Below are 24,796 nucleotides of genomic sequence, written 5' to 3' on the forward strand. Positions count from 1 at the left end.
AAGGGAATTAAAAGATGACCCTCTAGAGCATCAAACAATGATGTATTATGCTGAATAATTCTGAATGAAATATTATGCTGAGTGATGCCAATCAGATACCCAATATAGTACATTCCTGGACAATAATTCCCCACCTGCCCATGATGCTTCATCGCAGAGGTTGAGATCCCCTGCCTCTCCTCCAAGAAAGGTAGCTTAGCCGCTAACCCCAGTCCAGCATGCCTGTCTCGCCGCAGCCTAGCCGCTAAGCCCAGCCCAGCATCCCTCTCGCGCCGTAGCCTAGCCGCTAACCCCAGCCCAGCATTCCTTTCTCGATGCAGCCTAGCTGCTAATCCCAGCTCTATCTCCTCTCTCCTCCCAGCCTAGCTCATAACACCAACCCAGCTCTTTCCCAAACCAGGCTTCATAAATCCCAGCTCAGATCCCAACAGGAGAGCGATCCCTCCCAGGCCCCAGGGCCCGGGAAAGATCAATCCAAGGTGGAGTGACTGCAAGCCTCAGCAGCTTTTGCCCTGCTTTAAGTGCAAATAGATTCAATCAGCAGGGAGTGAGAGGGCCTCCATGGTGAGGGGTCCGGGACTGACAGGTGCTAGGAGGGATGTGTGAGGAGAAGTAAGGTGCAATGTGTGTATGTGTGTGTGTGGAATATATTGTTCTTTTTTCAAAGGGAGGTGTTAATGAGTGCACCAGAATGGAAAATCACAACACTGTTATTTTCAGTGATTTTATTCACTTTATTTTGGCGCACACAACAGGTGTTCAAAGTGATTAATGTTCTGTCCTCCAACACAACCTGTCCAACCATCCTTCCTATTTTTCATACTGGGTTTTCTTAGTATGATAGGATGCTGCTCAGTACATGTTGTTTTTCAGAGTCTACTGGCAGTCTACCAGCTTAAACCCTGGCTTTCGTCCTGTCTATTCCAGTCTCCGTCAGTGTTTCTTCCCACCTAAATCCTGGCTTCCCTCTCTCTCTCTCTCTCTCTCTCTGTTTCTTCCAGTCCACTCTGGGTCAGACGGAGGACCCTGCAGGAGGACATACTGTGGGAGGGGCCGCCAGTGTGTGCTGCTGGAGGTGACGGGCCGGGCAGAGTGTGTGTGCCAGGAGAAGTGTCGGCCCACCTTTGTGCCGGTGTGCGGCTCCGACGGCAGGTTCTACGAGAACCACTGTGAGGTGTACCGCACCGCCTGCCTGCAGAAGAGACGGATCTACGTGGTGCACAGCAAGGACTGCTTCTTCAAAGGTAGAACCACATCACCACACACTGATGTTGTTATTATTGAACATGTTGATGTTCTGATACCAAACAAGTCAAATTGAAAAGATACCATTTTGTTTAATGAATCAAAGGAACTCTAAAACCCGAAGCTGGGAGATAATTAAATCCACACACTGCAACTGTGAGTTACAAACAAAACATTCTCTAGAAGTTGTGCTAATTATGTCAGTTGAGGACACAGAATTCCTTCTTAAAATACAGACAGCAACAAAAACAGTGACGGATGGCTAGACTTTATTTTTCTAAGTAATTCTTTCATTCAATACAAATGGAGTCAAACAAATGGGGCATTAAATAAATGAAAGAGGGAAATGATTTGTGCCTCATCCGTTTGTAGTCTGTGTCCTGGCACTCAAGGCTATTGTCCTGGAAACCATATCATTGCACAGATTGGTCTCTTACCGTATGCAGTCTCCATTATAAGAGGTTGTATTCAGCTTCTATATGCATTTATATTGTATTAGGATTCATTTCAATGAATGAATTGAGACAGTTCCTAAAACTGAAGAAACTGAACATTGCCCACTAAACAATGTTAGAATAATGTAAGCCGAATGCCAGGCTTATATATAGGAAATGTCCTTTACATGTATGTTGAGTTTTCAAATATAATTCAAAGGATGGCATAAGCATCCCAGCAATATCTAACATCTGCACATATTTTCTGTCAAACTTGCATAACAAATTACCACAGATCACAAATACTGCATTGATTATCATTGGACTCCCAGACCATTCCCTCCGGAACAAATGTGCAATTCAGGAAAAAAATCCTGCCTTATTATCCACAATGCAGACCACCCACTCAGTCACTGCTTCAACCTCCTGCCATCAGGATGTAGCTACTGGTCGGTAAAAGTCCACTCTAATACAATATAACAGTAGTAGTACTCTAATGTTAAACTCCTCTGTTTCACTGTCGATACAGGGACAGTGAAGGCTGTGTCTTGTTGTTACACATCACACTGAACAATGTAACAGTAGTAGTACTCTAATGTTAAACTCCTCTGTTTCACTGTCGATACAGGGACAGTGAAGGCTGTGTCTTGTTGTTACACATCACACTGAACAATATAACAGTAGTAGTACTCTAATGTTAAACTCCTCTGTTTCACTGTCGATACTGGGACAGTGAAGGTTGTGTCTTGTTGTTACACATCACACTGAACAATGTAACAGTAGTAGTACTCTAATGTTAAACTCCTCTGTTTCACTGTCGATACTGGGACAGTGAAGGCTGTGTCTTGTTGTTACACATCACACTGAACAATATAACAGTAGTAGTACTCTAATGTTAAACTCCTCTGTTTCACTGTCGATACAGGGACAGTGAAGGTTGTGTCTTGTTGTTACACATCACACTGAACAATATAACAGTAGTAGTACTCTAATGTTAAACTCCTCTGTTTCACTGTCGATACAGGGACAGTGAAGGTTGTGTCTTGTTGTTATACATCACACTGAACAATGTAACAGTAGTAGTACTCTAATGTTAAACTCCTGTTTCACTGTCGATACAGGGACAGTGAAGGTTGTGTCTTGTTGTTACACATCACACTGAACAATATAACAGCAGTAGTACTCTAATGTTAAACTCCTGTTTCACTGTCGATACAGGGACAGTGAAGGCTGTGTCTTGTTGTTACACATCACACTGAACAATATAACAGTAGTAGTACTCTAATGTTAAACTCCTGTTTCACTGTCGATACAGGGACAGTGAAGGCTGTGTCTTGTTGTTACACATCACACTGAACAATGTAACAGTAGTAGTACTCTAATGTTAAACTCCTCTGTTTCACTGTCGATACAGGGACAGTGAAGGCTGTGTCTTGTTGTTACACATCACACTGAACAATATAACAGTAGGAGTACTCTAATGTTAAACTCCTCTGTTTCACTGTCGATACAGGGACAGTGAAGGTGGTGTCTTGTTGTTACACATCACACTGAACAATGTAACAGTAGTAGTACTCTAATGTTAAACTCCTCTGTTTCACTGTCGATACAGGGACAGTGAAGGTTGTGTCTTGTTGTTACACATCACACTGAACAATATAACAGTAGTAGTACTCTAATGTTAAACTCCTGTTTCACTGTCGATACAGGGACAGTGAAGGCTGTGTCTTGTTGTTACACATCACACTGAACAATGTAACAGTAGTAGTACTCTAATGTTAAACTCCTGTTTCACTGTCGATACTGGGACAGTGAAGGCTGTGTCTTGTTGTTACACATCACACTGAACAATGTAACAGTAGGAGTACTCTAATGTTAAACTCCTGTTTCACTGTCGATACTGGGACAGTGAAGGTTGTGTCTTGTTGTTACACATCACACTGAACAATGTAACAGTAGTAGTACTCTAATGTTAAACTCCTCTGTTTCACTGTCGATACTGGGACAGTGAAGGTTGTGTCTTGTTGTTACACATCACACTGAACAATATAACAGTAGGAGTACTCTAATGTTAAACTCCTCTGTTTCACTGTCAATACTGGGACAGTGAAGGTTGTGTCTTGTTGTTACACATCACACTGAACAATGTAACAGTAGTAGTACTCTAATGTTAAACTCCTCTGTTTCACTGTCGATACTGGGACAGTGAAGGTTGTGTCTTGTTGTTACACATCACACTGAACAATGTAACAGTAGTAGTACTCTAATGTTAAACTCCTCTGTTTCACTGTCGATACTGGGACAGTGAAGGTTGTGTCTTGTTGTTACACATCACACTGAACAATATAACAGTAGTAGTACTCTAATGTTAAACTCCTCTGTTTCACTGTCGATACAGGGACAGTGAAGGTTGTGTCTTGTTGTTATACATCACACTGAACAATGTAACAGTAGTAGTACTCTAATGTTAAACTCCTGTTTCACTGTCGATACAGGGACAGTGAAGGTTGTGTCTTGTTGTTACACATCACACTGAACAATATAACAGCAGTAGTACTCAAATGTTAAACTCCTGTTTCACTGTCGATACAGGGACAGTGAAGGCTGTGTCTTGTTGTTACACATCACACTGAACAATATAACAGTAGTAGTACTCTAATGTTAAACTCCTGTTTCACTGTCGATACAGGGACAGTGAAGGCTGTGTCTTGTTGTTACACATCACACTGAACAATGTAACAGTAGTAGTACTCTAATGTTAAACTCCTCTGTTTCACTGTCGATACTGGGACAGTGAAGGTTGTGTCTTGTTGTTACACATCACACTGAACAATGTAACAGTAGTAGTACTCTAATGTTAAACTCCTCTGTTTCACTGTCGATACAGGGACAGTGAAGGTTGTGTCTTGTTGTTATACATCACACTGAACAATGTAACAGTAGTAGTACTCTAATGTTAAACTCCTGTTTCACTGTCGATACAGGGACAGTGAAGGTTGTGTCTTGTTGTTACACATCACACTGAACAATATAACAGCAGTAGTACTCTAATGTTAAACTCCTGTTTCACTGTCGATACAGGGACAGTGAAGGCTGTGTCTTGTTGTTACACATCACACTGAACAATATAACAGTAGTAGTACTCTAATGTTAAACTCCTGTTTCACTGTCGATACAGGGACAGTGAAGGCTGTGTCTTGTTGTTACACATCACACTGAACAATGTAACAGTAGTAGTACTCTAATGTTAAACTCCTCTGTTTCACTGTCGATACTGGGACAGTGAAGGTTGTGTCTTGTTGTTACACATCACACTGAACAATATAACAGTAGGAGTATTCTAATGTTAAACTCCTCTGTTTCACTGTCGATACAGGGACAGTGAAGGTGGTGTCTTGTTGTTACACATCACACTGAACAATGTAACAGTAGTAGTACTCTAATGTTAAACTCCTCTGTTTCACTGTCGATACAGGGACAGTGAAGGTTGTGTCTTGTTGTTACACATCACACTGAACAATATAACAGTAGTAGTACTCTAATGTTAAACTCCTGTTTCACTGTCGATACAGGGACAGTGAAGGCTGTGTCTTGTTGTTACACATCACACTGAACAATGTAACAGTAGTAGTACTCTAATGTTAAACTCCTGTTTCACTGTCGATACTGGGACAGTGAAGGCTGTGTCTTGTTGTTACACATCACACTGAACAATGTAACAGTAGGAGTACTCTAATGTTAAACTCCTGTTTCACTGTCGATACTGGGACAGTGAAGGTTGTGTCTTGTTGTTACACATCACACTGAACAATGTAACAGTAGTAGTACTCTAATGTTAAACTCCTCTGTTTCACTGTCGATACTGGGACAGTGAAGGTTGTGTCTTGTTGTTACACATCACACTGAACAATATAACAGTAGGAGTACTCCAATGTTAAACTCCTCTGTTTCACTGTCAATACTGGGACAGTGAAGGTTGTGTCTTGTTGTTACACATCACACTGAACAATGTAACAGTAGTAGTACTCTAATGTTAAACTCCTCTGTTTCACTGTCGATACTGGGACAGTGAAGGTTGTGTCTTGTTGTTACACATCACACTGAACAATGTAACAGTAGTAGTACTCTAATGTTAAACTCCTCTGTTTCACTGTCGATACTGGGACAGTGAAGGTTGTGTCTTGTTGTTACACATCACACTGAACAATGTAACAGTAGGAGTACTCTAATGTTAAACTCCTCTGTTTCACTGTCGATACTGGGACAGTGAAGGCTGTGTCTTGTTGTTACACATCACACTGAACAATGTAACAGTAGGAGTACTCTAATGTTAAACTCCTGTTTCACTGTCGATACAGGGACAGTGAAGGTTGTGTCTTGTTGTTACACATCACACTGAACAATGTAACAGTAGTAGTACTCTAATGTTAAACTCCTCTGTTTCACTGTCGATACTGGGACAGTGAAGGCTGTGTCTTGTTGTTACACATCACACTGAACAATGTAACAGTAGTAGTACTCTAATGTTAAACTCCTCTGTTTCACTGTCGATACTGGGACAGTGAAGGCTGTGTCTTGTTGTTACACATCACACTGAACAATGTAACAGTAGTAGTACTCTAATGTTAAACTCCTGTTTCACTGTCGATACTGGGACAGTGAAGGTTGTGTCTTGTTGTTACACATCACACTGAACAATGTAACAGTAGGAGTACTCTAATGTTAAACTCCTCTGTTTCACTGTCGATACTGGGACAGTGAAGGCTGTGTCTTGTTGTTACACATCACACTGAACAATGTAACAGTAGTAGTACTCTAATGTTAAACTCCTCTGTTTCACTGTCGATACAGGGACAGTGAAGGTTGTGTCTTGTTGTTACACATCACACTGAACAATGTAACAGTAGTAGTACTCTAATGTTAAACTCCTCTGTTTCACTGTCGATACTGGGACAGTGAAGGCTGTGTCTTGTTGTTACACATCACACTGAACAATATAACAGTAGGAGTACTCTAATGTTAAACTCCTGTTTCACTGTCGATACTGGGACAGTGAAGGCTGTGTCTTGTTGTTACACATCACACTGAACAATGTAACAGTAGGAGTACTCTAATGTTAAACTCCTGTTTCACTGTCGATACAGGGACAGTGAAGGTTGTGTCTTGTTGTTACACATCACACTGAACAATGTAACAGTAGTAGTACTCTAATGTTAAACTCCTCTGTTTCACTGTCGATACTGGGACAGTGAAGGCTGTGTCTTGTTGTTACACATCACACTGAACAATGTAACAGTAGTAGTACTCTAATGTTAAACTCCTCTGTTTCACTGTCGATACTGGGACAGTGAAGGCTGTGTCTTGTTGTTACACATCACACTGAACAATGTAACAGTAGTAGTACTCTAATGTTAAACTCCTGTTTCACTGTCGATACTGGGACAGTGAAGGTTGTGTCTTGTTGTTACACATCACACTGAACAATGTAACAGTAGGAGTACTCTAATGTTAAACTCCTCTGTTTCACTGTTGATACTGGGACAGTGAAGGCTGTGTCTTGTTGTTACACATCACACTGAACAATGTAACAGTAGTAGTACTCTAATGTTAAACTCCTCTGTTTCACTGTCGATACTGGGACAGTGAAGGCTGTGTCTTGTTGTTACACATCACACTGAACAATGTAACAGTAGTAGTACTCTAATGTTAAACTCCTCTGTTTCACTGTCGATACTGGGACAGTGAAGGCTGTGTCTTGTTGTTACACATCACACTGAACAATATAACAGTAGGAGTACTCTAATGTTAAACTCCTGTTTCACTGTCGATACTGGGACAGTGAAGGCTGTGTCTTGTTGTTACACATCACACTGAACAATGTAACAGTAGGAGTACTCTAATGTTAAACTCCTGTTTCACTGTCGATACTGGGACAGTGAAGGCTGTGTCTTGTTGTTACACATCACACTGAACAATGTAACAGTAGTAGTACTCTAATGTTAAACTCCTCTGTTTCACTGTCGATACTGGGACAGTGAAGGCTGTGTCTTGTTGTTACACATCACACTGAACAATGTAACAGTAGTAGTACTCTAATGTTAAACTCCTCTGTTTCACTGTCGATACTGGGACAGTGAAGGCTGTGTCTTGTTGTTACACATCACACTGAACAATGTAACAGTAGTAGTACTCTAATGTTAAACTCCTGTTTCACTGTCGATACTGGGACAGTGAAGGTTGTGTCTTGTTGTTACACATCACACTGAACAATGTAACAGTAGGAGTACTCTAATGTTAAACTCCTCTGTTTCACTGTCGATACTGGGACAGTGAAGGCTGTGTCTTGTTGTTACACATCACACTGAACAATGTAACAGTAGTAGTACTCTAATGTTAAACTCCTCTGTTTCACTGTCGATACAGGGACAGTGAAGGTTGTGTCTTGTTGTTACACATCACACTGAACAATGTAACAGTAGTAGTACTCTAATGTTAAACTCCTCTGTTTCACTGTCGATACTGGGACAGTGAAGGCTGTGTCTTGTTGTTACACATCACACTGAACAATGTAACAGTAGTAGTACTCTAATGTTAAACTCCTCTGTTTCACTGTCGATACTGGGACAGTGAAGGTTGTGTCTTGTTGTTACACATCACACTGAACAATGTAACAGTAGGAGTACTCTAATGTTAAACTCCTGTTTCACTGTCGATACTGGGACAGTGAAGGTTGTGTCTTGTTGTTACACATCACACTGAACAATGTAACAGTAGTAGTACTCTAATGTTAAACTCCTCTGTTTCACTGTCGATACAGGGACAGTGAAGGCTGTGTCTTGTTGTTACACATCACACTGAACAATATAACAGTAGTAGTACTCTAATGTTAAACTCCTGTTTCACTGTCGATACTGGGACAGTGAAGGTTGTGTCTTGTTGTTACACATCACACTGAACAATGTAACAGTAGTAGTACTCTAATGTTAAACTCCTCTGTTTCACTGTCGATACTGGGACAGTGAAGGTTGTGTCTTGTTGTTACACATCACACTGAACAATGTAACAGTAGTAGTACTCTAATGTTAAACTCCTCTGTTTCACTGTCGATACTGGGACAGTGAAGGCTGTGTCTTGTTGTTACACATCACACTGAACAATGTAACAGTAGTAGTACTCTAATGTTAAACTCCTCTGTTTCACTGTCGATACTGGGACAGTGAAGGCTGTGTCTTGTTGTTACACATCACACTGAACAATATAACAGTAGTAGTACTCTAATGTTAAACTCCTGTTTCACTGTCGATACTGGGACAGTGAAGGCTGTGTCTTGTTGTTACACATCACACTGAACAATATAACAGTAGTAGTACTCTAATGTTAAACTCCTGTTTCACGGTCGATACTGGGACAGTGAAGGCTGTGTCTTGTTGTTACACATCACACTGAACAATATAACAGTAGGAGTACTCTAATGTTAAACTCCTGTTTCACTGTCGATACTGGGACAGTGAAGGCTGTGTCTTGTTGTTACACATCACACTGAACAATATAACAGTAGTAGTACTCTAATGTTAAACTCCTGTTTCACTGTCGATACTGGGACAGTGAAGGTTGTGTCTTGTTGTTACACATCACACTGAACAATATAACAGTAGGAGTACTCTAATGTTAAACTCCTGTTTCACTCTGTTTCACTGTTACACATCTGATAACAGTGGGACTCCTCTGTTTCACTGTCGATACAGGGACAGTGAAGGCTGTGTCTTGTTGTTACACATCACACTGAACAATGTAACAGTAGTAGTACTCTAATGTTAAACTCCTCTGTTTCACTGTCGATACTGGGACAGTGAAGGCTGTGTCTTGTTGTTACACATCACACTGAACAATATAACAGTAGTAGTACTCTAATGTTAAACTCCTGTTTCACTGTCGATACAGGGACAGTGAAGGTTGTGTCTTGTTGTTACACATCACACTGAACAATGTAACAGTAGGAGTACTCTAATGTTAAACTCCTGTTTCACTGTCGATACTGGGACAGTGAAGGTTGTGTCTTGTTGTTACACATCACACTGAACAATGTAACAGTAGGAGTACTCTAATGTTAAACTCCTCTGTTTCACTGTCGATACTGGGACAGTGAAGGTTGTGTCTTGTTGTTACACATCACACTGAACAATGTAACAGTAGTAGTACTCTAATGTTAAACTCCTCTGTTTCACTGTCGATACAGGGACAGTGAAGGCTGTGTCTTGTTGTTACACATCACACTGAACAATATAACAGTAGTAGTACTCTAATGTTAAACTCCTGTTTCACTGTCGATACTGGGACAGTGAAGGTTGTGTCTTGTTGTTACACATCACACTGAACAATGTAACAGTAGTAGTACTCTAATGTTAAACTCCTCTGTTTCACTGTCGATACTGGGACAGTGAAGGTTGTGTCTTGTTGTTACACATCACACTGAACAATGTAACAGTAGTAGTACTCTAATGTTAAACTCCTCTGTTTCACTGTCGATACTGGGACAGTGAAGGCTGTGTCTTGTTGTTACACATCACACTGAACAATGTAACAGTAGTAGTACTCTAATGTTAAACTCCTGTTTCACTGTCGATACTGGGACAGTGAAGGCTGTGTCTTGTTGTTACACATCACACTGAACAATATAACAGTAGTAGTACTCTAATGTTAAACTCCTGTTTCACGGTCGATACTGGGACAGTGAAGGCTGTGTCTTGTTGTTACACATCACACTGAACAATATAACAGTAGGAGTACTCTAATGTTAAACTCCTCTGTTTCACTGTCGATACAGGGACAGTGAAGGCTGTGTCTTGTTGTTACACATCACACTGAACAATATAACAGTAGGAGTACTCTAATGTTAAACTCCTCTGTTTCACTGTCGATACTGGGACAGTGAAGGTTGTGTCTTGTTGTTACACATCACACTGAACAATGTAACAGTAGTAGTACTCTAATGTTAAACTCCTCTGTTTCACTGTCGATACTGGGACAGTGAAGGCTGTGTCTTGTTGTTACACATCACACTGAACAATGTAACAGTAGTAGTACTCTAATGTTAAACTCCTGTTTCACTGTCGATACTGGGACAGTGAAGGCTGTGTCTTGTTGTTACACATCACACTGAACAATATAACAGTAGTAGTACTCTAATGTTAAACTCCTGTTTCACTGTCGATACTGGGACAGTGAAGGCTGTGTCTTGTTGTTACACATCACACTGAACAATATAACAGTAGTAGTACTCTAATGTTAAACTCCTGTTTCACTGTCGATACTGGGACAGTGAAGGTTGTGTCTTGTTGTTACACATCACACTGAACAATATAACAGTAGGAGTACTCTAATGTTAAACTCCTCTGTTTCACTGTCGATACAGGGACAGTGAAGGCTGTGTCTTGTTGTTACACATCACACTGAACAATGTAACAGTAGTAGTACTCTAATGTTAAACTCCTCTGTTTCACTGTCGATACTGGGACAGTGAAGGCTGTGTCTTGTTGTTACACATCACACTGAACAATATAACAGTAGTAGTACTCTAATGTTAAACTCCTGTTTCACTGTCGATACAGGGACAGTGAAGGTTGTGTCTTGTTGTTACACATCACACTGAACAATGTAACAGTAGGAGTACTCTAATGTTAAACTCCTGTTTCACTGTCGATACTGGGACAGTGAAGGTTGTGTCTTGTTGTTACACATCACACTGAACAATGTAACAGTAGGAGTACTCTAATGTTAAACTCCTCTGTTTCACTGTCGATACTGGGACAGTGAAGGTTGTGTCTTGTTGTTACACATCACACTGAACAATGTAACAGTAGTAGTACTCTAATGTTAAACTCCTCTGTTTCACTGTCGATACAGGGACAGTGAAGGCTGTGTCTTGTTGTTACACATCACACTGAACAATATAACAGTAGTAGTACTCTAATGTTAAACTCCTGTTTCACTGTCGATACTGGGACAGTGAAGGTTGTGTCTTGTTGTTACACATCACACTGAACAATGTAACAGTAGTAGTACTCTAATGTTAAACTCCTCTGTTTCACTGTCGATACTGGGACAGTGAAGGTTGTGTCTTGTTGTTACACATCACACTGAACAATATAACAGTAGTAGTACTCTAATGTTAAACTCCTCTGTTTCACTGTCGATACTGGGACAGTGAAGGTTGTGTCTTGTTGTTACACATCACACTGAACAATATAACAGTAGTAGTACTCTAATGTTAAACTCCTCTGTTTCACTGTCGATACTGGGACAGTGAAGGCTGTGTCTTGTTGTTACACATCACACTGAACAATGTAACAGTAGGAGTACTCTAATGTTAAACTCCTGTTTGACTGTCGATACTGGGACAGTGAAGGTTGTGTCTTGTTGTTACACATCACACTGAACAATGTAACAGTAGGAGTACTCTAATGTTAAACTCCTCTGTTTCACTGTCGATACTGGGACAGTGAAGGTTGTGTCTTGTTGTTACACATCACACTGAACAATATAACAGTAGTAGTACTCTAATGTTAAACTCCTCTGTTTCACTGTCGATACTGGGACAGTGAAGGTTGTGTCTTGTTGTTACACATCACACTGAACAATATAACAGTAGTAGTACTCTAATGTTAAACTCCTGTTTCACTGTCGATACTGGGACAGTGAAGGTTGTGTCTTGTTGTTACACATCACACTGAACAATATAACAGTAGTAGTACTCTAATGTTAAACTCCTCTGTTTCACTGTCGATACAGGGACAGTGAAGGTTGTGTCTTGTTGTTACACATCACACTGAACAATATAACAGTAGTAGTACTCTAATGTTAAACTCCTGTTTCACTGTCGATACTGGGACAGTGAAGGTTGTGTCTTGTTGTTACACATCACACTGAACAATATAACAGTAGTAGTACTCTAATGTTAAACTCCTGTTTCACTGTCGATACTGGGACAGTGAAGGCTGTGTCTTGTTGTTACACATCACACTGAACAATATAACAGTAGTAGTACTCTAATGTTAAACTCCTGTTTCACTGTCGATACTGGGACAGTGAAGGCTGTGTCTTGTTGTTACACATCACACTGAACAATGTAACAGCCAGTAGGCAGCACTACATCTAATATTTACTGACTGTTTCCCTGTTGATAATGTTTCCTGCTTTTCATTGCTTGGTCTGGGATGGGGAAGGCTGTGTCTTGCTGTCTACCTGGTGAAAAATAATTTCCTCTTGAAGATCCGTGAACAGTATCCATTGAGTCCTTACTGTCTACAATAACGCCTGCATGACTGGCTGAGGAGGCAATGCCCCTACGCGTCTCTACTCCTCTAAAGATCATTTCCCATTTTGACCGGGACAGTAAAACACAGTAATTATCGGCCTTATGCTTCTATCAATAGAAGCAAGTAGCGGAGTACAGTACATGGTTTACAATGGTGTCAGGTGAAGCTGGGTCCAGGTAGTTAGAGAGGAGAAGTGAACATGCAGAAATGTTCTGTCATCTCACATCCGAGTGCCAGAGTTCCCCGGCAGACACTGCCATGCATGCTTCATTCAAATTAGGCAGGTGTTCAATCGCAACATTACACTTGATTACCGTTTCAGTGCAAGCCAGCGACGGAAGAGGCTCACATAAGTAGTAATGCTTAAATGTCAGTGAAGACGTATTTGTTTACCTTCCTGTGCGAAGAGCGGTGGGGTGGAACATTATAGAGTCTGCTGAAAATGCAAGGATTAGGTACAGATGTAGGATATTCATTTGAAGCCAGTTTTCTACAGTAGAAAAATAATTCTGTAGCAACATGAAATGTGAATCATTACGTGGATTGTAATGAATGGACATTTTTGTAGTTGTTGATGCACTTTTCGTGAGGGAATATCAAGTCTTCATTTTCAAGATGGAAATGACAAACTTCAGAAGCCTTTTAAAACCTCAAATATACAACTAGTTTTACATTTGCTGCACTGCAAAAGGGTGATCAAATTGAAATCCTATATCTGTTATGTACTATAAATAGGATGGAGTCTAACTTTAATACAGCATTATGACATCAACTGGTATTTATAAGACTGTCACCACCATTATCAACCGTACAAAAGCACGCAGAAATAGACTAAAGTGTTGATTTTTCTAAAACTGCAAAAGAATCAGTACGAGATTGAAGGATTCAGAGCAAAAAAAAGATTATTCTATCAAATGATGACTGAAAACCAGCTGTCCTCTAAGAACCATTTTAAATGGTTAAGTATTCTGGACAAAATGAGACAGGGTGAAGGGGATTGGCATAACAGTCTCATATCTACAGAAAACTGTACAAAACCCATGTTTTACTATCGCTTTCCTTATGGATGGATACAAGGTGGAGGAGGACGTATAGGAAAGTACTTAAGGCTTCTCCCCCTCAACACCTTATTCCTGTTTCCCCCACACAGAAATACTCTTTCAACCCCTTTGTCAACCAATCATTTTGAAGCCAATAGGAAGAGATTGCAGCCTGCCATCCACTCAATAGTATTGATGTAAGCCTTTGGCTCTTGGCCATTGGCCTGTGACAAGCTGGAGATATGATTGTGGGGTGCTCTCGAAATGCCTATGGAATCCTGGCTCAGGCTTTTGTCGTATTTTGTGGTGACGTTACTTTAGTGTTTCAACAGGGAGTGTAGTTGATGGGAATACAATAAATCACCAGTCACCTCACATCTCACCAGTATGCCACATTCAGGTGGCATACTGTACATCCTTGAACACACGCAAACACAAATGTACATGCACAGCACACTCAGACACACAGATCATCCACACAAGAACTGGTCAGCAAACTACCCCAGAGTACAACTCCATTGCTTGATTGGAAATAAATACAAACAAGAGAACAACTTTGTTTGCCCTTGTTTTTACTTCTGAACAACATCCCGGGTCAGGCCCATTTCCCGACCCCCTTTAATTAAAACAACGCTCGCTAAAACAATACAAACAGAGCTAACAGAACTAACATGGCTGATTATTTGAATAGCTTTCATCTCCTGAATGATGGACCACAACAAAGCACAGCCTGTTCTGCTGCAGCCTGCAGCACAGCGGGAGGTCTGTGAAGCAGCCAGGCTGACCGACCAATTTCTTCTTCCCATTCAGCCAGCCCAATCCAACGCCCCCATCTTCCAACACAGACGGGGTGAAGTTACAACTCACCAGCAGGTGTCCTAAATGGTCCCCTTCTCCTTACCCTTCTCCCTACCCTACCTCCTACCCTACATCCTACCCTTCTCCATACCCTTCACCCTACCCTACCTCCTACCCTTCCTCCTACCCTTTTTCCTACCCTTCTCCCACCCTTCATCCTACCCTTCTCCCTACCCTTCCTCCTTCCCTTATGCCTACCCTTCTCCCTACCCTTCATCCTTCCCTTCTGCCTACCCTTCCTCCTTCCCTTCCTTCTACCCTTCATCCTACCCTTCTCCCTACCCTTTTCCTACCCTTCTCCCTACCCTTCCTACTTCCCTTCTGCCTACCCTTCCTCCTTCCCTTCCTTCTACCCTTAATCCTACCCTTCTCCCTACCCTTCCTCCTTCCCTTCTGCCTACCCTTCCTCCTTCCCTTCCTTCTACCCTTCCCCCTACCCTTCTCTCTACCCTTTTCCTACCCTTCTCCCTACCCTTCCTCCTTCCCTTCTGCCTACCCTTCCTCCTTCCCTTCTGCCTACCCTTCCTCCTTCCCTTCCTTCTACACTTCATCCTACCCTTCTCCCTACCCTTCCTCCTTCTCTTATGCCTACCCTTCCTCCTTCCCTTCCTTCTACCCTTCATCCTACCCTTCTCCCTACCCTTCCTCCTTCCCTTATGCCTACCCTTCTCCCTACCCTTCCTCCTTCCCTTCTCCTACCCTTCCTCCTACCCTTCTGCCTACCCTTCCTCCTTCCCTTCCTTCTACCCTTCATCCTACCCTTCTCCCTACCCTTCCTCCTTCCCTTATGCCTACCCTTCTCCCTACCCTTCCTCCTTCCCTTCTGCCTACCCTTCCTCCTTCCCTTCTGCCTACCCTTCCTCCTTCCCTTCCTTCTACCCTTCAATCTACCCTTCTCCCTACCCGTCTTCCTTCCCTTATGCCTACCCTTCCTCCTTCCCTTCCTTCTACCCTTCATCCTACCCTTCTCCCTACCCTTCCTCCGTCCCTTATTCCTACCCTTCTCCCTACCCTTCTCTCTACCCTTTTCCTACCCTTCTCCCTACCCTTCCTCCTTCCCTTCTGCCTACCCTTCCTCCTTCCCTTCTGCCTACCCTTCCTCCTTCCCTTCCTTCTACACTTCATCCTACCCTTCTCCCTACCCTTCCTCCTTCTCTTATGCCTACCCTTCCTCCTTCCCTTCCTTCTACCCTTCATCCTACCCTTCTCCCTACCCTTCCTCCTTCCCTTATGCCTACCCTTCTCCCTACCCTTCCTCCTTCCCTTCTCCCTACCCTTCCTCCTACCCTTCTGCCTACCCTTCCTCCTTCCCTTCCTTCTACCCTTCATCCTACCCTTCTCCCTACCCTTCCTCCTTCCCTTATGCCTACCCTTCTCCCTACCCTTCCTCCTTCCCTTCTGCCTACCCTTCCTCCTTCCCTTCTGCCTACCCTTCCTCCTTCCCTTCCTTCTACCCTTCAATCTACCCTTCTCCCTACCCGTCTTCCTTCCCTTATGCCTACCCTTCCTCCTTCCCTTCCTTCTACCCTTCATCCTACCCTTCTCCCTACCCTTCCTCCGTCCCTTATTCCTACCCTTCTCCCTACCCTTCCTTCTACCCTTCATCCTACCCTTCTCCCTACCCTTCCTCCTTCCCTTCTGCCTACCCTTCCTCCTTCCCTTCTGCCTACCCTTCCTCCTTCCCTTCCTTCTACACTTCATCCTACCCTTCTCCCTACCCTTCCTCCTTCTCTTATGCCTACCCTTCCTCCTTCCCTTCCTTCTACCCTTCATCCTACCCTTCTCCCTACCCTTCCTCCTTCCCTTATGCCTACCCTTCTCCCTACCCTTCCTCCTTCCCTTCTCCCTACCCTTCCTCCTTCCCTTCTCCCTACCCTTCCTCCTACCCTTCTGCCTACCCTTCCTCCTTCCCTTCCTTCTACCCTTCATCCTACCCTTCTCCCTACCCTTCCTCCTTCCCTTATGCCTACCCTTCTCCCTACCCTTCCTCCTTCCCTTTTGCCTACCCTTCCTCCTTCCCTTCTGCCTACCCTTCCTCCTTCCCTTCCTTCTACCCTTCAATCTACCCTTCTCCCTACCCGTCTTCCTTCCCTTATGCCTACCCTTCCTCCTTCCCTTCCTTCTACCCTTCATCCTACCCTTCTCCCTACCCTTCCTCCGTCCCTTATTCCTACCCTTCTCCCTACCCTTCCTTCTACCCTTCATCCTACCCTTCTCCCTACCCTTCCTCCTTCCCTTATGCCTACCCTTCCTCCTTCCCTTCCTTCTACCCTTCATCCTACCCTTCTCCCTACCCTTCCTCCTTCCCTTATGCCTACCCTTCCTCATTCCCTTCTCCCTACCCTTCCTCCTACCCTTCTCCCTACCCTTCCTCCTTCCTTTATGCCTACCCTTCTCCCTACCCTTCCTCCTACCCTTCTCCCTACCCTTCCTCCTTCCCTTCCTTCTACCCTTCATCCTACCCTTCTCCCTACCCTTCCTCCTTCCCTTATGCCTACCCTTCTCCCTACCCTTCCTCCTTCCCTTCTCCCTACCCTTCCTCCTTCCCTTATGCCTACCCTTCTCCCTACCCTTCCTCCTTCCCTTCTCCCTACCCTTCCTTCCTTCCCTTCTGCCTACCCTTCCTCCTTCCCTTCCTTCCTTCCCTACCATTCTCCTTACATTGACCACGGTCAAAAGTATTGCACTAGGGAATAGGGTGTTTTTTGGGATGAGGCCCCAGCCTGTAGATTGCGTTTAAAAATGACTCTACCTGGGTCAGACCGAGTTCAGAAACAAGCAATTGAGGGGCCATTGCCGCTCCTCGCGATTCTTGATAATGATCAATCGGACACGTCACACGTCGGACAAATTAGAGCAACAGCGATGGATGGAAGTTCACTTGTCCTCCTCTTCTGTTTTTCTTCTCTCAGCATTTGACTGCTCTCTGGTCTCTTATCGGTCTGCTTGGTTTGATGTCTGGCTGTGGTTATTGCATTAGCTATCAAAACTGCTTTTCACTGTGCCCTGTGCCTACTGTGTGGACTCTTTTCTTAAGTGTCTGTCTTATTGCTTGCTGATCTTTGACCCCTTGAGTCTAAAGCCATTAGCTCAGTTACAAAAACACTTTGGTTTTGGAGGAGTCGATCAGTTTCAGGCACAGTTCACGCCCTGCAGACCTCAGCCAACCGCTTGCAGGGCCACCCGGCTTCACAGTGTGAAGCGGAGGTCTGAAATGCTCCTGACTCTGTACACAAGCCAGTAATGTACATGATGCTGAATACTGTGCACCACTGCACTGTCATGTCATTTTACAGCTACATCAAATTGTTTTACTCTCATTATTCTAAGTATGAGTTGCTTCTAAGTTATACACACAAGCTGGACCTGTTCTGTCTGTAGTTTTCCTACTTCCAACAATGTCATTGTTTTAATGTCATATTAAACCATGTTGAGCATTATTTTGTACTGAAATGGAATAGACTGAGTATACAAAACATTAAGTTACAAAACTTCATACTATTGAAGTTGGCTGGATGTCCTTTGGGTGGTGGACCAATCTCGCTATACTCAGGAAACTGTTGTGTGAAAAACCTAGCAGCGGTGCAATTCTTGACACAAACCGGTGCGCCTGGGACCTACTACCAAACCCCATTCAAAGGCACTTCAGTATTTTGTCTTGCCCATTCACCCTCTAAACGGCATACATACACCATCCACGTCACACATACACCATCCACGTCACACATACACCATCCACGTCTCACATACACCATCCACGTCTCACATACACCATCCACGTCTCACATACACCATCCACGTCTCTCATACACCATCCACGTCTCACATACACCATCCACGTCTCACATACACCATCCACGTCTCACATACACCATCCACGTCACATATACGCCATCCACGTCTCACATACACCATCCACGTCTCACATACACCATCCACGTCTCACATACGCCATCCACGTCTCACATACGCCATCCACGTCTCACATACACCATCCACGTCTCACATACACCATCCACGTCTCACATACACCATCCACGTCTCACATACACCATCCACGTCACACACACACCATCCACGTCACAAATAAATTAACAGAAGCAGTAAAATAACAAGCGAGGCTGTATACAGGAGGTACCGGTACAGAGTCAATGTGCGGGGGCACCAGTTAGTCGAGGTAATTGAGGTGATATGTACATGTAGGTAGAGTTAAAGTGACTATGCATAGATTATAAACAGAGAGTAGCAGCAGCGTAAAAGAAGGGTCTAGGTAGCCCTCTGATTAGCTGTTCAAGAGTCTTATGGCTTGGGGGTAGAAGCTGTTATGACCTAGACTTGGTGCTCCGTTACCACTTGCTGTGCGGTAGCAGAGAGAATAGTCTATGACTAGGGTAGCAGAGAGAATAGTCTATGACCAGGGTAGCAGAGAGAATAGTCTATTTTTAGGGCCTTCCTCTGACACCTATAATTTCACCTATATTAACTATATTTCCTATATTTCCTATATTTCTTTTGATCAGAAAAAGTATTGCATTATGGACCTTGGTCAAAAGAGCCTCTTCACACTTACTAGACTTTTCGTAAAAATACAGTTGGCAACACCTATTACTCGAATGTAAACTTGCGTACTTGCTACGTCTCGACCACTACCTACGGAGGTAGCGCATGACACCTGCCTGACAGTTGCAACCCTTGAAGCAGGGTAGTGTAAACAGAATAGTCTCGTTGAGCCAGCAGCTCTACAGTAAAAATGGTAATAGCAGAGCAATGTTTTTGAAACAGTCGAAATGTATAGACATTTCCCTAATATTTGAGATTTTTTTTGTGTTTTTACCTGAAATTGCAGTAACAGCTTGATACATTCTGAAATTGTCCCAGTAACTGCCGGCTGCACTGAGCCAGGTAAAAGTATGGAAGCCCATCATCATCACCTAAAACATGTCAAATGATCATACACATAGATGTTTTTCGTTTGTAACATTGTGTGGTGATGGGTGGGAAATTGTTTTCTTGGGGCTAACCTAACCAACTATAGAATTCTCTTTCGCCACACCGCTCCTCAGTCTCTCCTTCATATTTTGTAGTGGGAACAGGGCCTAAACTGTGCCACTTCTATTGTAAAGTTGTGCAGGGCACATATAACTTCCTGAGAAACTATCATTCCTTCTTCTTCTTATTCAGGGCTGTGCTGTTGAGTGTTTTGCCAGCCAGATGAGATGTGGCCATGCCCCAGTTCCCCCTTGACAACACTTCATGTGTTACAGTTTTGTTATTAACAACCCTTCTAACAATCCCCATCCTTCTCAGTTCTCTCATGAACACGTCCCCCTACCCGTCCTCACGGTCACGTGCTCACCTATATTAAGTTTATTCCTCCCCACAGATTCATTATGTGAAAGTAGTATTTGCTGTGTGGAAATGGATGCCCTGTCCCGGATAGAAATGTCCCCAGCTCCTCCATTAGTCCCCTGTATTATACATACCACTCGCACCTATGAAAATAGAAAGGTCTTCTGGTCGCTGTACATGCTGGTGAGCTGGTGAACATTCACAGACAGTTTGACTACAGAGCCATTACAGCCCAGCGGTCCCTGCCTGCCAACGCCCTGGTCCTAGCCCAGATCTTTTAACTTCCTCCACTGCGAATGCCGGCACAGATGGAGAACAAAACACGCCCACGGTTACCGTTTAGACAAAATGGCCGTGCTGTGGCGTTGTAGTGTTTTGGCTCAGTAGGGACAAGTTGGGACAGCTTTACTGTGCATGGTGCTTTTAAGGCTATCAGACCCTGCTTTTATGGACCATTGTGCCATCTTCCTGTTTGACACATCGTATACTAAAACCCCTCTCGGTGGCCATGAGGCAGTCAGCCAACATACTGTTCACACCAGACCCGGGCTGGATCCCAAATGACATTGTGTTTCCTTTATAGTGCACTACTTTTGACTAGAGCCCTATGGGCTACTGTTTATACACACTGTATATTTATTTATATACTGGATTTTTGATATACATATTATATACATATATTTTGCTGTACATGTCAGTTTTAGTTTAGCTTGTGTAAATTCCCCCGGTGTACACACAGTGCATTCAGAAAGTATTCAGACCCCTTGACTTTTTCCACATTTTGTTCGTCACGGCAGATTTCCTCCTCTTCCTCTGAAGAGGTGAAACAAGGATCGGACCAATATGCAGCGTGGTAGGTGTCCATGTTTTAATAGGGAAAACTGAACATGAACACAAATACAAAATATCAAAGTGACCTGGCCGTGTGGCACAAACACAGACACAGGAAACAATCACCCACAAAATACCCAAAGAACATGGCTGCCTAAATATGGTTCCCAATCAGAGACAACGATAAGCACCTGCCTCTAAGTGAGAACCAATCTAGGCAACCATAGACTTACATAAACCACCTAGAAAGAAAACAGCCCCACAAACATACAAAACCCCTAGACAAGTCAAAACACATACATCACCCATGTCACACCCTGACCTGACCAAAATAACAAGGCAAACAAAGAACACTAAGATCAGGGTGTGACATTGTTACGTTACAGCCTTATTCTAAAGTTGATTAAAACACTTTTTTTCTCATCAATCTACACCAATACCTCATAATGACAAAGCAAAAACATGTTTTTTATTTATTTTAGCAAATATCACATTTACATAAGTATTCATACCCTTTACTAAATACTTTGTTGAAGCACCTTTGGCAGACTTCGAGTCTAGGACGCTACATGCTTGGAACACCTGTATTTTTTGTAGTTTCTCTCATTCTTCTCTGCAGATCCTCTCCAGCTCTGTCAGGTTGGATGGGGAGCATCACTGCACAGCTATTTTCAGGTCTCTCCAGAGGTGTTCGATTGGGTTAAAGTCCAGGCTCTGGCTGGGCCACTCAAGGACATTCAGAGACGTGTCCCGAAGCCACTCCTGTGTTGTCTTGGCTGTGTACCCCAGTCTGAGGTCCTGAGCGCTCTGGAGCAGGTTTTCATCAATGATCTCTCTATACTTTGCTCTGTTCATCTTTCCCTTGATCCTGACTAGTCTCCCAGTCCTTGGCACTGAAAAACATCCCCACGGCATGATGCTGCCACCACCGTAGGGATGGTGCCAGGTTCCTCCGGACGTGACGTTTGGCATTCAGTCCAAATAGTTCAATCTTGGTTTAATCAGATCAGAGAATCTTGTTCCACATGGTCTGAGAGTCCATTAGGGGCCTTTTGGCAAAGTTCAAGTGGGCTGTCATGTGCTTTTTACTGAGGGGTGGCTTACGTCTGGCCACTCTACTATAAAGGCCTTATTGGTGGAGTGCTGCTTAGATGGAAACATCTCTAAGGGTCTGAATACTTATGTAAGGTATTTCTGTTCTTTGATACATTTGCAAACATTCCTAAAAACCTGTTTTCGCTTTGTCATTATGGAGTACTTTGTGTAGATTGACGATATAATCTATTAGAATAACGCTGTAACGTAACAAAATGTGGAAAAAGTAAAAGAGCCTGAATACTTTCCGAAGGCACTGTATGTATAGCTTGCAGTTTGATACTGTTACAGTGCCATTTGGGTTGTTAATTGGATTCGTCGCACACTGTTCTTGATTTCTTGCCTTTTTTTGTATTTTTCTTTACATATTAGCTGTTTGACATTTGACTGCATTGTTAAAAACTAAATTCAGCAAAAAATAAATAAACGTCCTCTCACTGTCAACTGCATTTATTTTTTTGTGTAAATATTTGTATGAACATAAGATTCAACAACTGAGAAATTAACTGAACAAGTTCCACAGACATGTGACTAACAGAAATTTAATAATGTGTCCCTGAACAAAGGGGGGGGGTCAAAAATTAAAAGTAACAGTCAGTATCTGGTGTGGCCACCAGCTGCATTAAGTACTGCAGTGCATCTCCTCCTCATGGACTGCACATGATTTGCCAGTTCTTGCTGTGAGATGTTACCACACTCTTCCACCAAGGCACCTGCAAGTTCCCTGACATTTCTGGGGGGAATGGCTCTAGCCCTCACCCTCCGATCCAACCGGTCCCAGACGTGCTCAATGGGATTGCGATCCGGGATTTCGGTGGCCATGGCAGAACACTAACATTCCTGTCTTGCAGGAACTCATGCACAGAACGAGCAGTATGGCTGGTGGCATTGCCATGCTGGAGGGTCATGTCAGGATGAGCCTGCAGGAAGGCTACCACATGAGGGAGGAGGATGTCTTCTCTGTAACGCACAGCGTTGAGATTGCCTGCAATGACAACAAGCTCAGTCTGATGATGCTGTGACACACCGCCCCAGACCATGACGGACGCTCCACCTCCAAATCAGTCCCCCTCCAGAGTACAGGCCTCGGTGTAACGCTCATTCCTTCGACGATAAACGCGAATCCGATCATCACCCCTGGTGAGACAAAAAACACGACTCGTCAGAGAAGAGCACTTTTTGCCAGTCCTGTCTGGTCCAGCGACGGTGGGTTTGTGCCCATAGGCGACATTGTTGCCGGTGAAGTCTGGTGAGGACCTACCTTACAACAGGCCTACAAGCCCTCAGTTCAGCCTCTCTCAGCCTATTGTGGACAGTCTGAGCACTGATGGAGGGATTGTGCGTTCCTGGTGTAACTCGGGCAATTGTTGTTGCCATCCTGTACCTATCCCGCAGGTGTGATGTTCAGATGTACCAATCCTGGGCAGGTGTTGTTACACATGGTCTGCCACTGTGAGGACGATCAGCTGTCCGTCCTGTCTCCCTGTAGCGCTGTCTTAGGCGTCTCACAGTACGGACATTGCAATTTATTTCCCTGGCCACATCTGCAGTCCTCTTGCCTCCTTGCAGCATGCCTAAGGCACTTTCATGCAGATGAGCAGGGACCCTGGGCATCTTTCTTTTGGTGTTTTTCAGATGCAGTAGAAAGGCCTCTTTAGTGTCCTAAGTTTTCATAACAGTGACCTTAATTGCCTACCGTCTGTAAGCTGTTAGTGTCTTAACGACCGTTCCACTGTTTGTTTTTTGCTGAGTTTAGTAACACAAGCATTTCAGTGCAACGCTAAAACACCTGCTAAACGATGTATGCAATCAATAAACTGGTGTATTCCCGACACAGGCTGCGACTGGTTCCCCTCATGGCAAAATCCTGGAGCTTTCTCTCTCTCAAGGATGGGTTCATCCTTGTCTGTCAAGTACACATTTGCCCTCACAGTCATTGGGAGAAAAATAAATAATCCCATTTGAAAAAATAGTGTGCTGTGTATTCATGGTTAAGATACTTTGACATGGTTGTCACAACACTGGTATCACTCGTCTGCTTCTCCTGTTCATTCAGGGCTCCTCTCCAGCATAATATAACCATCTGGGTTTAGCTTCCAATTGCCTGTTGGCCTTCGTACGTCAAATATTTAATTGAAATTCGAGATATGTCTGGAAAATGTTGCTCTGAATTCAATGTCTTTCAGTTGAAGAGTAATAATGCCTTCCTATTTTTGCCAGCAGAGAAAAGACTTCTAATGTGTCAGAATGACATATTTAATTGAAAAGAAATGTTTATTTTGCGACGTGAAAATATATTTTGTTCAGGCTATGTCTCTGTCACTGTCTCTCTCTATGTCTGTCTCTGTCTCTCTCTGTCTTGCTGTCTTCGCTGTCTCTCGCTGTCTCTCTCTGTCTGTCTGTCTCTCTCTCTCTCTCTCTCTCTGTGTTACTCTCTCTCTCTCTCTCTCTCTCTCTCTCTGTCTCTGTCTCTTGCTGTCTCTCGCTGTCTCTCGTTGTCTCTCTCTGTGTCTCTCGGTTTCAAATTTGGGAAAATGCCACTCTCTAATTGTTTTATGTTTTTGACATTTTGTCAGGAAATGCAGCTCCGTCTCAGGTTCTGCTGTTGTGCAGTGGTTGCACAGCATTT

The 24,796-nt window shown here is 43.4% G+C and overlaps 1 protein-coding gene across 2 annotated transcripts in view; it reads left to right on the top strand.

The window, feature by feature from the left end:
• LOC124013740 (follistatin-related protein 4-like) overlaps window positions 1–24,796 on the top strand; it is a 293,669-nt gene that overhangs the window by 140,812 nt on the left and 128,061 nt on the right. For both annotated transcript variants that reach the window (XM_046328219.1, XM_046328228.1), the window contains exon 4: window positions 1,002–1,244. In XM_046328219.1, coding sequence (XP_046184175.1) covers window positions 1,002–1,244 — 243 coding nt within the window. The remainder of the gene's footprint in view (window positions 1–1,001; window positions 1,245–24,796) is intronic.

The sequence above is a fragment of the Oncorhynchus gorbuscha genome, linkage group LG02 (genome assembly GCF_021184085.1).
Source record: "Oncorhynchus gorbuscha isolate QuinsamMale2020 ecotype Even-year linkage group LG02, OgorEven_v1.0, whole genome shotgun sequence".
In the NCBI taxonomy this organism is placed as follows: Eukaryota; Metazoa; Chordata; class Actinopteri; order Salmoniformes; family Salmonidae; genus Oncorhynchus; species Oncorhynchus gorbuscha.